General features: G+C 41.8%; 1 protein-coding gene across 8 annotated transcripts in view; it reads left to right on the top strand.

Moving 5' to 3' along the window:
* The window catches only part of DOCK7 (dedicator of cytokinesis 7), a 106,999-nt gene that overhangs the window by 53,601 nt on the left and 36,905 nt on the right, over positions 1–16,493 (top strand). For 7 of the 8 annotated variants that reach the window (XM_055815165.1, XM_055815164.1, XM_055815163.1 and 4 more), the window contains exons 15-22: positions 7,359–7,476; positions 8,067–8,137; positions 8,953–9,091; positions 9,291–9,392; positions 9,674–9,760; positions 10,502–10,733; positions 12,026–12,190; positions 13,126–13,295. In XM_055815165.1, the coding sequence (XP_055671140.1) occupies positions 7,359–7,476; positions 8,067–8,137; positions 8,953–9,091; positions 9,291–9,392; positions 9,674–9,760; positions 10,502–10,733; positions 12,026–12,190; positions 13,126–13,295 (1,084 nt within the window). Of the gene's footprint in view, positions 1–7,358; positions 7,477–8,066; positions 8,138–8,952; positions 9,092–9,290; positions 9,393–9,673; positions 9,761–10,501; positions 10,734–12,025; positions 12,191–13,125; positions 13,296–16,493 lie in introns of those variants that run through there. The other variant, XR_008748997.1, reaches the window with a different exon arrangement.

The following is a 16,493-nucleotide window of genomic DNA, read 5'->3' as shown; positions in this document are numbered from 1 at the left end:
CCCAAAGGTGCAGTTCTGTCCTGTAAAAAGCCAACCCAGTAATTTCTTGTCTTGCAAGGTGTCCCACTGCAGTAGACAGTCTTGAAGGTCCTCATCCTTGTACACTGCTGAGACCAAGTACTGAAAAGTGTCTCTTAAGGAACAAACCTGTGAAGGCAAAGGGCTAAGTAAAGTTTTCCTTTTTCTGCTCTACTTCAGATATTTATGAATTCACAGCCTCATAAAGGCTGTGGCTAATCAGGAATTGTCTTTCAAGCATAATTTTAAAGTACTTGAGCAAAGCAGCAAAATAATGATTTAAAAATCCCTGAGCGCTGAGGGTTTGGAGGATTCTGGCCTGAGGTCTCGGCTCTGGCAGCACCGTGCAGTCAGGGAACAGGAGGGCAAGGACAGCTCTGTGCCCTGGAGTGTAGGGCTGCCAAGGGTCAGAGCAGCCTTTGCTTCATCTGAATTGCAGCTTGCTGTTAGCTCTTTAGATGCTTTTGCCTTTCAGGACAGACTGAAGAGCTATGAAGAGTCTGAGGTATGTGCAGGCCCATGCAGATACCCAAGTGCTCACCTAGTTCTGTTCAATTCTTTGCAGCTTGTGTTTAATCAGGTCGGAAATGTGCAGGTGGAAGATGCAGGAAGAATGGCTCTCACCAGCTAAACACCTGTCTGGTTCTCTGTTGACAACTTTTGTAAAGCCATAGTTAGCTGAGCCTGGCCACCTGAGGCTGGGCATTATCTGCTCACCATTGGCAGATGTAACATGTGATGGAGAAGTTATTTGCTTAAGTACTCATTTGAGCCTGGGAGGCTATAGGCAAATGAGGAGTTTGGTCATGGGCTGTTCATTATAGCTCATGTACATCCGTTCACTTGCTGATCATTTATTTTGTACTGAATATTTGGTGCATGGATGAAAACACGATGACCCCTTCATTTCTAAAGTAACACAAGTAACTCATTGCAGTCTGACTGGTTGAACGCATTCAGGATGTAAACAAGCAGCCAAGAGGTGAGCAAAGTGCTAAGACTTCATGCTGTGTCCCAGAGCTCATGCCACTGTCAGATCTCCAGGTGAGCAGTGGGAGCAAAGTTTAGTGCGGAGAAATGAGAGGGAATTAAGGCTGTGCATTTGTTTCTTCTCTGAAGCTTAGACATACAGCAGTTGACAACCCAAGACTGCCAGTGACTGCACTGGAGCTTCTCATAGGTTGAAAGTTATACACAAACTTATATGTGTTATTCTGTGTTGGGAGTTGATATTCAGCTTTATTATGGTTAATGCTGTTTATTCAGTGGGTAAGTATTATATTGGTGTCGGCCATTGGGGAGCCTTCCTAAATCATGTGCTTCTCAGTGGTATTGCAGTGGGGCAGGGTAGGTGTGTCATCAGGCAGAGCAAAGTAAAAATATTCTAGCCATGCAGTTGGGAAGCTCAGTCTACACAGAGACACAGAACTGAGCAGGGACTTTTGTTAAAATGAAACACAGTTTAATCATTCTGCTTCTGCCTTTTTATCGGCACTTTAACTCCATATGTGAAAGTCTGGTAAGTAGGGCTCGAAGGCTAATCACTATTAATTCTTAATTTTATTGTGATAATGACTGTTTATGATCAATTCCCTGATCTGTGTGGCATAGGGCTTTTTCCAGAGATCTAGCTTTGACAAAGTTGGTTGCTTTCACAAGGGATGTCCATGAGGTTCTAGTCTGTGAGAAGCTGTTCAGTGGAAGGCTGTCATGCCCTATTGCCCTATTAAAATTGCATTTTTTTTAGATTAGTTTCTAAAGAACCTCATCAAATCAATATTTACTCAACACTACTAAAATTCTGTTAGAAAAAGTGTTAGAACAATTAGGGTTATTCATGGGACAGTGGTCGTCCTGGAGGTTTTGCATTAAGTCATCATTCCTGCAGAATTTTCTCATTTGGCAATATCAATGGAAATCTATGAAGAGCTGTTCAAATGAGGTAAAAAAAAAAAAAAAAAAGCATGTGCAGGATCTGGGTGGCACTTATGGCTCTTATATTGTACATTTCTGGGAAGTTGTTAGGGTTCTTAACACTTTAACTGTGAAAGGTTTGTTTGATAGTTTTTGCTTTGAGTGATAGACCAAGATACATAGTACTGATACTGCTAATAAACACTTCCCGTGTTTAAAAAAAGTAAGATAAGCATGTGTTTTTGAAGGATTTGTGTTTTCTGTAGGAAACTCATTGGAGTTTTTAGACAAAGTTTAGGTACAGTTTTTAGCTGGCCCTGACACTGCTCTTAAATAGGGGAACAAAATCCAGCCTCTGGCATCTGACACAGGGACTTTGAGCTGCAAAACTTGAAGAACTGGTTGCAAAATTAAGAAAAAAACCCCCACAAACCAAACCAGAAAAAAAGGTATAGACTTTCTGCAGTCCACTTCAAAGTACTTTCATGGCTTTGGTTTTACAGGGTATCAAATGAATAATTTTCTGTTGTTTTAGCTATTTCTTAGAAGTCTTTCTGTTTTGTCTCAAATACTTTTGAATTCTTCCTAATCCCATCACCCCAGAAAATGTTTATTCTTGGCTTAGTCTTCAGAAAAATATAGGTTACTCAATAAATAGCAGTGCCCAAGCAACTGGAGATCAGACGTTTTACTAGGTTTCTACAGCTTGAGAAGCTCCTGCGATAACTTTACTGCGTATTCCTGTGCTGCAGTTGTCGTGGCTCAGCCAGCACACAGTAACTCGGCAAGCTACAGGAGCTTGCTTGTGCTGGGACACTGCTCAGACAGGACACCCTTTAGAAAGGTTTGTTTTCCAAAGGGGAAAGCCAGTCAAAATGCTCTGATGTCAAATATTAAAAACCCACAAATAGCTGCCAAGCACATTTCCATATTAATGCCAATGAAGTCAGGCAGTGATAACCTCGCTACAAAATACCACCTTTAGATGTCACAACAGTCACAGAATCCATAAGTAAAGCAGGACACAGGAAAGCAGAGGGTAGAAAACCTTCTGATATGATTAAGCTGTAAGATTCAGGGGCTGTAGAAACCCTAAGTGGGAATCCAGCCTCTGAGAACTGTTAGCTTAGTCAAGGAAAGTTGTATATAACAAACATGATCCTGAAGATCTTTTGTGCACCTCTATGACCCTGATTAAATGGGTTTTAAATGATTTTTATAGTAGAAATAAAGCAAAGAAAAAGGTCTCTGGGTTTTACTGAAAAGGGAAATTTTCATAGTAGTTAAGACATTCCCTTTAAGAGTTAGGATCAGCTCTTAATATTTTATTACCTTTATGAAGGATTTTGCAAAATGGCTGCAATCAGATTGTATAAATATTTAGAGAAGTGCCAGTGCCATTATTTCCATGGCTTGGGAAGCTGCCTTCCTTTAGTAATTCATTTTATGGAAGTGAAAGTACTTTTGAAGTCTGTTTGAGATAATGGTGTAAGCTTTGAATGCGTTTTGCTTAGCATTTTAATAAAAGATGCAGACACAAGTCCTTGGCTTTAAAGCTTCTGGATGAAACTTTTATCGATAGAAATCTGTGAGTAGTATCATCAAGAAGTAGCTGTTACCGGAAAGCGTAAGGACTGGCAGTCCTTTTGTTTCATCAGTGTATGCCTAGCATGGTTGTTGGCCTTGCAGTGCTATTTTCATGGACAATTCCTTCTCCTTCCTTTATCCCTTCTATAAAGAATTGAACACTGTGATATGAGACCTCCCCACAATGTCTGGCCCACCAGAAGGTTGTTCTCTCCGCTTGCTTCCCACTGCTTGTATATAATACAGTGCTGGGGATGTCCTCTCCTGATTTCTGAAGACTACATTCAGTGCCACGCTACTTACCTTGCCTTTAAAAGCCCAGCAACTTTGATGCCTGTCATCTCACCTGTGCAGTGAGGCAGCTTCTACCATCGCTTTGCACAGAAGTTGTTTCACTTTTTTTCAGAGGATGGTGGTTACGCCTCTGGTGCCCTACAAAGTCTACTGAGTCCTGGTATTTGTGCACACAAATAGTAAGATGAGAACTTGAGAGATAATGAATCAAAGGAGAGAGAGTAACAGAGGAGAAACCAAGAAGTCAGCCTGCCAGGGTGGCTGTTAGACAGGGGTATCGGTTCCTTCAAGAGATTTATCATGTTCCTATCAGTTTTTCAGCTGTCAGTCTCTTTCCATGGCTCTTGTAACTGCGCTTATGGTAGACAGGAGGATCCACAGCTTTTACCTATGCAGGGTAAGGTAAAATAGGATTTTTCATTTGGGGTCATGTTCTGATTTGGAAGCTGGGGGATTTTTTCCCCTCCTGTGTAAATTTTCCACAAAAGGAAGATGCCTGTAGTAGGAAGCCCTCTGGAGAGAAGCTGCCTGAACAGGAGCAAGCATCCATTGCTCCCCTGTCTTACAGTGGGATCTGTGCAAGGTGAGCTTCTTCCTGATGAAATGTGGGATAACTGTCCTCTGAGCCTTTCACGTGACAAGGGCTTGAGAGGCAGTGAGTGGGGGAGCACCCTGTGTGTTTCCTCCAGTGCTGCTTGTTATGAATGCAGGCAAAGCCCTGCCTGACACGTAACATCAGCTGTAGTGTCTGCTTGTAGGTCTCTAGCACCCTCTTCCTAGAGTGGCATCAAATTGGTGAAACATCCCCTTTGCTCCCAGCAGGCCAAGCCTTGGCAGAAGAGGCGGTAGGAGAACTGCAAGCTTGGTTTAGGCTCATCTCTGCTATTCAGCATAAATCAGTCCTAAGCATAAGACTGGTTTTAATATAGGGATCCTGTAGCCTGGCTTCACAAATACATTAAATCCTTCTCTTAAGCACTAATAATACTTAATAAAAGTTTTATGAGCAATGTACATTTTAGAGTAAATTTTCATATCCATTTTCATTTTAAAAAGAACATCAAGGAGCAAATGTATTCATGCCAGAACAAAGTAATTTAGTAGAGTAACAAAAACGGCACAAGCCCCCTCTGAAATAGTAAGAGAGCGTTGATTAGGCAAAGTGACCAATGGGGATGGGATTCAAAAACTTAATTCACCATGAAGGACTTGAAAGGGAAGAAATTCCCACATGCCAGCTAAGCATATTCCTGTGCCTGGAGGGGTGGAAAAGAGCCTGGCTTCATATGCTGCCCCGTGTAGCCTCCTGGAGCTGTACAGCTGGGCTGCTCTGTGCAGGTACAGACCTGGAGGAGGTACCCTTTCCTTCAGAGACTCTTAGGGAATTCTGTAGGACCAGGATTAGCCTGTTCCTCTATAGAAGGGAGTACCCTTGGGTACTGGGGGGCGAAGGGAGTGGCCATCGGAGCCAAGTCCTCAGATGGGATTCATTTGACAAGATCCTGATGCCTGGTGCAATTGCAGGCAGCCTGGGGCAGCCCACCTTCCCAGCCGCTCCGCCAGGAGACTGACCCACTGCTAGCCCGGTGCGCATTGGGTACCCATGGCATCGAAAAAGGTGCCAGGTGCCTTCACTGAGCAACCGAATTACCGCCCCCCTGACAATCAAAAAAAGTGTCTTTTTGTTTTCAATCTACTGGTGCCAGCACTCTGTAATGGCTGCTTTATTATGCTTAAAATGTTGCCCTGCTGTGCTCCTCGCTTCAGTTTTCTGTGCCCATCTGTTGTCTCTTGTCTCTTGTCTCTCTGGGACAAGGAACAGTTGGAAATTACTTACAAATTGTGTTCAGATTCACTGAATAGTTCCCCGAGGGGGACAGAGGGGAAGGGAACCTCTTTTTCCTCTTGCCTTACAAACCAGGGCTTGTTACAGAATTGTTGCTTCACTGTTGGAGCAAAATGCAGCATGCCAGTCTTTTATCCCTAGCAGGTGCCAAGCAGTGACATGGACCTCCCACTGAACCACTGGGCTGCCGAGCAGCCTGTGGTGAGCATCCCTCTCGGTTCCTCTTGTTGGAGCCATAGAAGCTGGGATGTCCAAGGGGGAATGATGCTGGTCTGGTGGGCAGGGCTGTGTGGGAGATGGAAAGGGGATTTCCAGGCAGACTTTTAAAAGATGTGTAAGAACTCATACACTTTACTTGTTCGGGGGTAAAAGAAGGTGTATTTCCTTTGAATAATCGAGTCTGTTGAGTGCAATCATTCAAGGACTTTTTTTTTGTCTCTAAAAGGACATGCAAAGGACTTTCTGCAGGTATAAATTACTTGCTGGTAGGGCAGGCGGGGGCTTGCAGCGGACGGTTTTGCTAACGATGTGTGAATCCAACTTGCATTTTGTTGGCAGGGGCTCAGCAGGGCTAAGAGGACGGAAAATATCGCAGAATTTCACATCTTGTCACTCTTGCATTGAAAGTAATCGTAGACTGGGAGAAATGGAGCTGGAAGGGGCCTCCAAAATGTTACCCCCAACCCTGCAGTGAAGGTTGACGTTGCCTATAAACTGATCCAGACAGGTCTTGGCCTCACATGTCCTCAAAAGCTACCAGAAAATGGAGATTTCACACCCTTCCCAGGCAATTTGTTCTACTGCTTAACTAGCCTTACAGTCAGAACATTTTCACTCTTATCTAATCTAAATCTCCTGTGCTGCAATTTCAGCCCATTACATCCTGTCATATTCCCTGTGGATGTGATGATCACTTTATTACTTTGGTCTTTGCAGCAGTTCTTTAGCTACCTGGGAGTGTTGTCATTACCTGTGGCACCAGCCATTCCCTCAAAACTAAACAGTCCTGGTTCAGTCTGGCCATCCCCGCTGTTTTCCAAAGCTCCTGACTATTCTGGCTTCTTAGATGTGATTTTTCTAGTTGGTCCCCGTCCTTCCCAAAGTGTGGTATTCAGGCATGGAATTGGAGACACTGTTCCATCTGAGTCATTGCAAGGATTGCATAGCTGCTGAAGCTACAGATAGCTATTTAGTTTAATCCATTTGCAGAGGAGAGGTGTAACCTGAAGTCATCACGATGTAAGGAGATTTTTTTTAAAAAAAAAAGGAGGGGGGGGGGGGAAAGGAAGGTCACACAAAGGAAGGTGTTTAACAGGAACCAGCCACTCTGTGCTGAGCAAATGAACGCTTCTCAGTGCTGCTTTATTCATATGTTTTCTTTCCACGTTAACTTCTTAGATTGTAGAATCACTGGAAAATTTTTAGATGTATTTTTCATGTACCTATATAAACAGGAACTATTTAACAATATTATGCAGTTCAAAAAATTATGACTTTTGATGTCTAAAATAAGTGGTAATTATCAAATTGCTCATACAGGTGCGCACTTTTGTTGATGAAAAGACCACCTGGCTACTGGAAAATGTCAAACCCTTCACTTTGACTGTTTCCATAGATGTTGAAGTAATAGCATTGATAAAGGCGTGAACCCTCTCATTCTCACATAGAGATGCTCACCTGATGCCTTTGTCTCTTGCAGGAATCTTCTTTATGTTTATCCTCAGAGCCTTAACTTTGCTAACCGCCAAGGATCTGCCAGGAATATCACAGTAAAAGTGCAGTTCATGTATGGAGAGGACCCTAGCAATGCTATGCCGGTAAGGGAAGTACTTTGCACTCTATGGGAATGCTGCATGCCGATAAGGCAGATTACGTGTTGCAGTCATAAAATCACTGTATTAAAGAAAACTTCACAGAAATAAATCTAAAAATTACAAGTCCAGAGGAATATAAAATTACAGTATTTCAGAACAAAGAGTATGTTTGTATACGGTTTGCAAAGTAACACTGCAGTAGCTAGTACTTTAACCTGAGATGTTTGCGGTGGACACCCTTGCATTTGGAATAGCATCTTTGCCTCTATGCCAGAAAAATTAAAGGTGGTAGTTATACTTTTGTTCAGGGCCAGAAGTGATCAACACCTGGTGAAGATCTGCGTAGGGGTGGTTACATTCATCAGTTCTTCAGCCATATATGTGTGCATGTGTAACTGGGATTATTAAAACTGTGAACTCTTCAGTGACTAAGTAAAACTGCATGTAAGTGAAGGGGCACATAACAAGCAGATGTAACTGTACACAGCTGCACGGACTTGTGAATGGAGCTGTAAACGACTCTCTGAGATTATGGAACAAATTCTTGGCACAGCTTTATAGGGGGATTTCTGTGGTTGTTTTCCTTTTTGCAGGTCATCTTTGGCAAATCTAGCTGTCCTGAATTTTCCAAAGAAGCCTACACAGCTGTAGTATATCACAACAGGTAAAACACATGACAACTTGTGAAAGGACACGGCTCCATATGGGTAGTGTGATCGCACCCAAAGGAAGTTTTACCAGTGTGAATAGTGGAGTAACTCACCAGTGACTCTGTCTCAGTGTTAATTATTTAACAATGACTCTCTGGACAGCAGTCACAACAACTGCAGTGTCAGTTGATACTGTTGTTGGAGTTCTGCGATGAGTAGGAGCCGGAGTCTTTGTTTGCTGTGGTACAAACCAACATTGTGTCAGGGGCTGTAATCCTCAGCACGTAGCCCAGCTCAGCAGATGCTGTAAGTACAAGCTTCAAGTTAGTAGTCATGAAGATTTACGTTATAAACTCATGTTAGAATGTGCTTCGTAATTTTGCTGGAGCCTTTTAGACTTTAGTTACTGATTGGCAGTAATTGGTCTTGAAAATAATTTCTTTTCAGCCAAAGTAAGGAGTGCTGAACCTGGCCTTAACATGTTGATAATCTTTGTAGCTGTACCAGGGAGAAAATCCTGCCCTGCAGGCTGGGGGCTGGGGCAGTCTCCATCTTGAGACATCTTGACATCTTGCTCAAGGGGAGCAGCACGGTTCAGAGTGGCTGTGTGAGGAGGGGGCTGCTACTTTCATTTTTTGTGGACTGTAAATGCATATGTGAAGTTTTTCCAGTCCTTGGTGATGAGAAAGTGAAGCTTTAATCCCTTAGAATAGTCCACATACTTACTTTCCTCCGGATACTCTAACTCAAAGGATTCGGTCTTGAGTGTGAGGTAGTAAACCACACTGTTTGTATTGATGACTCAGCTGAGTGTCTGGTCTCTGCACAGATCACCTGATTTTCATGAGGAAATCAAGATTAAGCTTCCAGCCACTTTAACCGATCACCACCACCTGCTTTTTACTTTCTACCATGTCAGTTGCCAACAAAAACAAAACACCCCCCTGGAGACTCCAGTCGGATACACTGTGAGTGCTTTCAGTCTTTATGTTTTTCAGCACAGGATATATTCATAGGCCATTTCATAAACAACAATTTTTAGCATCATTGTTAACTCACATGCTATTGTAGAATTTCAGAATTTGACAATCAAGCCTGCAAGGTTCAAGAAAGCCTTAACAAGTGTATGTTTTTGTTTTTTCTTTTGTTAATTCCTTCTCCTTAAAGTGGATACCAATGCTTCAAAATGGACGGTTAAAGACTGGTCAGTTCTGCCTACCTGTTTCATTGGAAAAACCACCACAGGCTTATTCAGTGCTTTCTCCAGAGGTGAGTTGTCCTTCATGCTGAAAATCAGCAGAAGAATACTTCTGTTAAAAAGTGAGAGAATGTGTGTTTTTGTGTGTGTGTGCGTGCGCCTGCCTGTGTATCTTTAACTCTTAGGTTAGTTATTTCTTAAATACTGTTAAGTTTAGGTAGATATGTGTGTTTGTGTGGGGGCATGTGTGTATGATCTGACAATAAAAGGAAAAGAAATGGCAACTGTAATTAGAAGTGCCTAGAGCTCTGCCTTGTGGCATGTCCTCACTCGTCTTCCCATTAACCTGCAGGTTCCACTCCCTGGCATGAAGTGGGTGGATAACCACAAAGGGGTTTTCAATGTAGAAGTTGTTGCTGTATCATCCCTCCACACTCAGGTAAATGTTAAGAGCAGCCATTGTAATACAAAGAGTTTGATAGCCTTTTGACAGTTGAAAGACTGTCAAAGTTGATATTATGAAGACTATAATTACTTGTAGAAATTACAATCTTATTTTCAGTTCTGAGCCAGCAGACCTTTTATTCCATATTCTGCTGTAAGTATATTTGAGAAGTTCTGCTTAAAAATATGAGCAGTTTGGCCTTTATTCACAAGGGTTGAATGGCCAACAGTGTTTTCAGCCCTCAGGCTGTTGTGTTTAATAGAACAGATCTAACATACAGTCCAGGCGTATGATGTTTTCTTGTTTTACCTTTTCCCCCCTGCCTCCTGTTTCTTGATGTGTTTTTCATCTTTCTTTGATCTGAAAAGAAAGATGACAATGATTTTGACTAATCGTTTCAACTTTTATTAACTCCCCGTATTTTGATGTTTTCTGTGTATTTTATTTGTGCTATAGACAGTAACGTGATTTTAGTGCATTTTTGTCTGTTTTTCAAAGAATACTTGGTCTGTGGGTCCTCTAATTTTGCCCTGACAATTTCTGAACTGGTATCAGTTGAATTAGATGTACAGGCAGAACTCTCAAAGATGCTGAGTTTCTGCTAATTTGGTGATATTAAATAGGCAGACAGAAGAAGGAGGGAAAGAATCCATCCATGAGATACAAATCCTTAGAAAGTGGAGTTACTTTTGGAACTTTTTGCTGATTACTGGGGGTTTTTTTGCTTGCTTGTAGGACCCTTATCTTGACAAGTTCTTTGCACTTGTCCATGCTCTGGATGAGCACATGTTCCCTGTGCGAATAGGAGACATGAGAATTATGGAAAACAACTTGGAAAATGAACTGAAGAGCAGCATTTCAGCTCTAAATTCCTCTCAACTGGAGCCGGTAGTGCGATTTCTTCATCTCCTGCTTGACAAACTGATTCTTCTGGTAGTAAGACCTCCTGTCATTGCAGGCCAAATAGGTATTCTATTTAAGTTTTATGGAGAATTACATAGCTGAAACTTTGACACTTCCAATTTTATCACATTTATGTAGAAATCAAAAAGTCCATTTTTATGCTTTAATTTAGTGCTGCTAATATACCATGTGTCTTCCAAATAAAACATGCTGGCATCCGGATCAGTAGTGATACATACAGGGACAGTATTTAATACAAAGTTTTCCAAGAACGACTAGTAATTTGGTGTCCAAACTGGGACATCAGAAAGGAGCCTGACTTTGATAAGTTGGATGCTCAGCATTTTCCTAGCACTGCAGCCTTTTCAGGTGTCCCATACTGATATTCTGAAAGTAAGAATTTCAACCTTACTAGTCACCTTGGAAAATCTTGAAGTAGGTAAGATAAGAAGAGGCAGATGCTCTGTGTTCCTGTAGCTATTGTGGATCTCATACTGTCAGCACGAATAATCCCTCCCTTTGCTCCCTGTTACGCACGATGCTCTGGCAGTACAAAAAAAGTCTGAAGTGGGTGTCAGGATTAGATCCTTAGTATTTAAAATAGCAGTCGAGATGTTTTGGACATGGACATGGAATATTCGTATCTAAGACTGCTTTGGAAATAGCAATAACTTATTTTAGAAGGGTTATCTTTCTGGGGAAGAATTTTGCTTGAATTTTTATTTTATGTTTTCAAGCTCTTTCACTGTTTAGGTGCTCTGTATTGGCTTGGTTTGTCTGTATGGAGCACTGAGGACATGGGTGTCTAGTTTTTAAAAACCTAAGATTTACAGTCTCCAGCTGGTGTCTGCTTCATCCCTAATTTGTTTAGAATATCTACCTTGGTCCATGTGTAGATTTCTGTGCTCATTTTTAGAACAGACATTTTTCCAAAACACAATGGAATTGTTCTTTTTGATATCTTTTACATTTTGGCTAAGGCTTAAATGGAAGAAATCATGAACTGCGAAAAGTATGATAAATATCCAAAGGATATTATCCATCTATTAAGCAAGGATTTAATCTTGTTACCGTTGCAGTTGATACCCAAAGTTGGGCTGGTTCCAGAAATCAGACCTAAATTCATTAAATTTGTTATTAATAAAAGTGGAACCACATCACTGCAACACCTGTCTTCCTGTCAAGGTTTTTATTAGACCCAGTTCAAATACCAGGTTCAGTTTTTCATGAGAAATGCTTGCTATACTCTAACAAGCTTCACAATTTATCCTTTAGAAGGTGGACAAAGTGTGTGTTTAGGATTTGCTCATGGGTACTGCTGCAGTCTAAAACAAACTCCTCACTTATTACTTTCAGTTAACCTGGGCCAAGCATCTTTTGAAGCGATGGCATCAATCATAAACAGACTTCACAAGAACTTGGATGGAAACCAGGACCAGCATGGCAGAAACAGCCTTCTTGCCTCCTATATTTATTATGTTTTTCGCCTACCAAATACCTATCCCAACTCACCATCACCAGGTAGCTTTTTTTTTTTTTCATTTTATTTCAAGTCACAGTGTGTTAAAAGCAAGCAGAAATTGCTTGCTGGCAGGTTTTCTTGAGCTTCAACTGTGTGGCAGGTTCCTTGCCAAGCCCTGTTATTAACTTCTTCTATGATCCAGTGTAGCCATTTACAAGATGAGTTTAATAACAGTTAGCTATGTCAGAAATTTAACTGTTTGATGGTCTTAAATAACAGTGTCACCCCTGAAAGGCCATGAGGCTAAATTATGGAAAAATGCTAGGTTTTTTAGGGTTTTTTTTTCTGTGGCAGGTTAGACAGATGTGGTACACTCTTGGCCTCTCACATTTCCCAGTCTCCTTCGCTAGTACTTTTGGACTTTTATCCAGTTCCAGCAGAAGTTGAAACACTGGCAGAAGAGCATGAAGTACTTGAAAACACAATCTGGGTACAGGAGGGAAACAAATTAATTCCACTTCTGCTGAGAACAAGGGATATATCTGTGTGAGGGAAGAGGTGGTGTGAATGACAGCCACAGAAAACTAGGCTCTGGAAGGACTGTTGTGCACAGCACTTGCTTCTTGCATGGAGTGGAAAACCTCTGAGAGGTGTTGAGAAGGTTTTGTACTTAAAACTGTGCCCAGTCCTTTGGTGGTTTTCAAGTGTGGAGTCTGGAAAATACCCCTTTAACTAAAGACATACCTTACACTGGCTGCCTAAATCCACAGGGAGCTTCCTGCTTCCCACAGATCAGTGGATAAAACAGGTTTTTAATCCCACCTCTTTCTCCCTGCTGCTTGCCTTGGAGAACCAGGCAGGGGAAGGCATAGGGAAGATTTCCTTATGGGCCAGACCTACCGGTTATCCAAAGGGTTTGCTGCATCGGGCTGGTGTAAAGCAGCATGGGATCAAGGCTCTGACTGCTGATCTAACAGGATGTACATCCCTGTAGGTCCTGGTGGCTTAGGGGGATCGGTGCATTATGCCACCATGGCTCGATCTGCTGTCCGACCGGCAAGCCTTAACTTGAACCGCTCACGGAGCCTCAGTAACAGCAACCCAGATATATCTGGGACCCCCACCTCACCGGACGATGAAGTTCGCTCGATCATTGGCAGTAAGGTACGCATACACTGCTGAGGGTCTTCCAGGAACTTCAGCATCTTTTATTTAATCTTTAAATAACAGGGAAGTTTTTGTTATTTTTTTCCCTATGAAAAGATGTCCCTACCAATGGCCCCTTCTCAGACTTTTTTTTCCAGCAGTTGCTGGTAACACTGCTGAAACTCTGCTCCTTGAAAATAGTTGCTGCTCTCTCTGACTCATTGGAGACCATTCTGTCAGTGTTACTTTCACAAATGTGGTGGCTAGGGGCAAGAGTCCTTCTGGACTTGTCTCCCCAAGACCAGTAGGACAAGAACGGTTTTACTACCTCACTTTTCACATGGCCAGCAGCCATATCCTCTGGTTATGTCTCCCCAAACCTTGCATCACCTCCCTTGCCACCCTGCGATCCTACTCTCACCTCCCAAACCAAAACTCTCTCTTCTCCTCTGCATTCAGCACTAACGGCTGCTCAGATGCTTTCTCTAATATTTATGTCCAGAGCAGGTATCTTGCACACAGCAGGAGCATTCCTATTCCCTGCATGGGCCAGAGAGGATTTTGGATGGTTAGCGAGTCAGCTGTAGTCCAGCCAGCTGAGCTGCAGTGTGAATTTATGGTGTGCTAACTCTGCACCCACACTGACTCCCCACACCTAAAAGTGACTTTCCAGTGTGGGCACATCAGTGCAAAGCATCTGACATGGTCTTACTTGGGCTCTTAAGGGCTCAGTATATGCACCTACTGCAGAAGGGCCTGTCCCTCACTAATGATTTCCAAGTACGTAGGACTGCTACGGTCCCAATTTGAGTACTTCAGTTTTGCGCCTAAAATAGTGGGATGAGCCAGGGCACACCTGCTGTGTTGGTAATTCCCTTCCCCAAGAGGGGTGCTTTAGCTTGTTTGGGGTTCTCTTTTTTAATCTTCGAACTGTGATAACTTGCACAAAGATGAGACGCTTTCCCACCTGTGACCCTTCGCTCTTCCAGCACAGATGAACTCCTGAGCCCTTTCAGAGAGCTGTTACGTTCGATCCTTTGGAAGATCAGTGAGCAGGTTTGTTAATAAAGTCATCAACCTGACTAAGCAGGCTTGACACTGGTTGGTCCTGGGTTTTCTATACAGCAAGAAAAACATCATTTCAGAAAGAGGTTACCAATTTGAAATGAATAACAACATAACTTGCTGACCAAGTAAGATGCTGAAGAAATGTGGGAAGGCAAATTGTTATTTCTTACATCAAATTTTGGACTTAGAAGTCTTAAAATATTTTAAAGACCACTTCACTGTCTTGCTAATTAAACAACCCTGACCTTTTGTGAAATGCCATAGGCACTAATGTGCATATGGAATTTACACAGGCTATCAGAAGTTTAACACGTGCTGGCTTAGTGAATAATGTCACAATACAAAACGAAGAGAGATTTTCTTCTAGAAGTGTTCTCCAGGCTTTAAAGAAAAACCTATTCTGTGAACAATTGTTGAGGGAAAATTTTCCTTTAGGGTAGTCTGAGCATCAGAAATTAAGCTCAGTCTGACTATGCAGACTTGTGGTTGAATATCATTATTTCTGCTTGTTAATAAGACACAAAAATAAGACACTTCTTGAAATGCTGAAATGAGTAAAAGGGTTCAAAACCTCCTATTCTGTTTCTCCTAGTTAATGGTTTAAGCACATATACCCAAATAAGGAACCTGCACTTCAAATTAGAATCTATTGTGGGAGGCTTTCTGCTTTAAAAAAACCAAATAGTGTTTTGTTGTTTGATAGAATTGAGACGAGTCCTGTATTTATTTTTTTTATTGTACTGAAAGATATTTATAGGTTTGGTAAATATGCTTTAAGTCTTCTATTTATCAGCTTCTTACTTAATTTTGAAAGTTCAAATAGTCATCCCCTTTGCAGGGTTTGGAAGGTTTCTCTGTATTTTCATAACAGAGGAAGTTTTAGGTCTGCCACTTAATTAGCCTTCATTTGTGAATTGAAGCCGTGTAAATTTTATGCCCTACTAAAGCAAATTTATTAAGTGTCTAAAAAGACCTATGGTGAGATTTTACACTTTATGTGTTGTGAACTGTTTGAGATGTGCTGGGAAAACCCAGAAAAGATCGTAGAGTTTCATTGCTCTGACAGTGGATTTTTGCCAATATGTGTCATGTTCCTGCACAGATCCAGCTGCAGGTTCAACCCCAGAGGTAGAACAGGATCTAATAGCAGTTTTGTGAACTTTTGAGTGACTCTACCAAGCAAGAAGAAACTCTTGTACTCTTATTTTCCAAAGAGGGAAGAATATTTCCCTTTTCAGACTTATACAAAATTACTTCTACTTCTGCAAACATGGTATATGTTTGACTTTATCTCCAGAACCAGAGTGACATGATTAGGAAGGCTGTGAGCAGAAATGTGAGTGTGATAAAGGCATTTTCAAAATTAGATCTGATTTTACAAAACATGAGCTTAGTTCAGCATTCTGCAAAGTCCTTTCGACTTTAATTCACTGTGAGCAAAATAAAGCATGTTTATGGGTCTGAGCAGGGCAGAGCACTTTGATTTATTTCTTCCAAGAAGTAATTGAGATTAAAATGCTCTCCTTATGTGTGTTCAGTATTTTTTTTTATTGGACATCTTAAGCAAAATTACAGCATTGCTGTACTCTGCATAGAGGATAGCTTCATGGATTAATGGTTTGAATCCCAGGTTACAGCTCTCACTCTGGGTTCAACCTTGAGGTGGCTTTTTCATTGCTGAGAGAATAGATTGTTAGGCTTGGTGGACGTCGCAGCTGATGATAATCGCTGTGATGAGATGGGCTGCACTTTTGCTTTCATGTATTGGGAAAAAGCCCCAAGCTGGCACAGAAACTAGGATTGAAGGCTCTCACTCAGGTAAGGGTCAAAACCAATGTGTGGAACTTATACGGAACTGCTATTCCATTGTGGCATTGCCAAACTGTCTCTGTTAGAGCTGGTTCCTGGGACCCAGGAAAATCTGTTGCATCCCACTGGGTGTTCCTGACTTGGGAACAGCCTGGGTGATGACACAAGTTTAAACTTTTCCCGTTCTTCTTTCTAAGTGTCTTGAGAGGAGAAGGGAGTGGAGAGAGAGGAGGGATTCACAGTATTTTTGCCCATATGATCCATTGCAGGAGTAGAATTTGGAGTACAAACTAGACTGAGCTTTTACAAAGCAGGATGATTTTTCAGATATTTTGCTTT

Source organism: Falco peregrinus, chromosome 10 (genome assembly GCF_023634155.1).
Source record: "Falco peregrinus isolate bFalPer1 chromosome 10, bFalPer1.pri, whole genome shotgun sequence".
In the NCBI taxonomy this organism is placed as follows: domain Eukaryota; kingdom Metazoa; phylum Chordata; class Aves; order Falconiformes; family Falconidae; genus Falco; species Falco peregrinus.
Note: the sequence above shows the minus strand (reverse complement) of the source record. Positions and strands in the feature narration are given on the sequence as shown.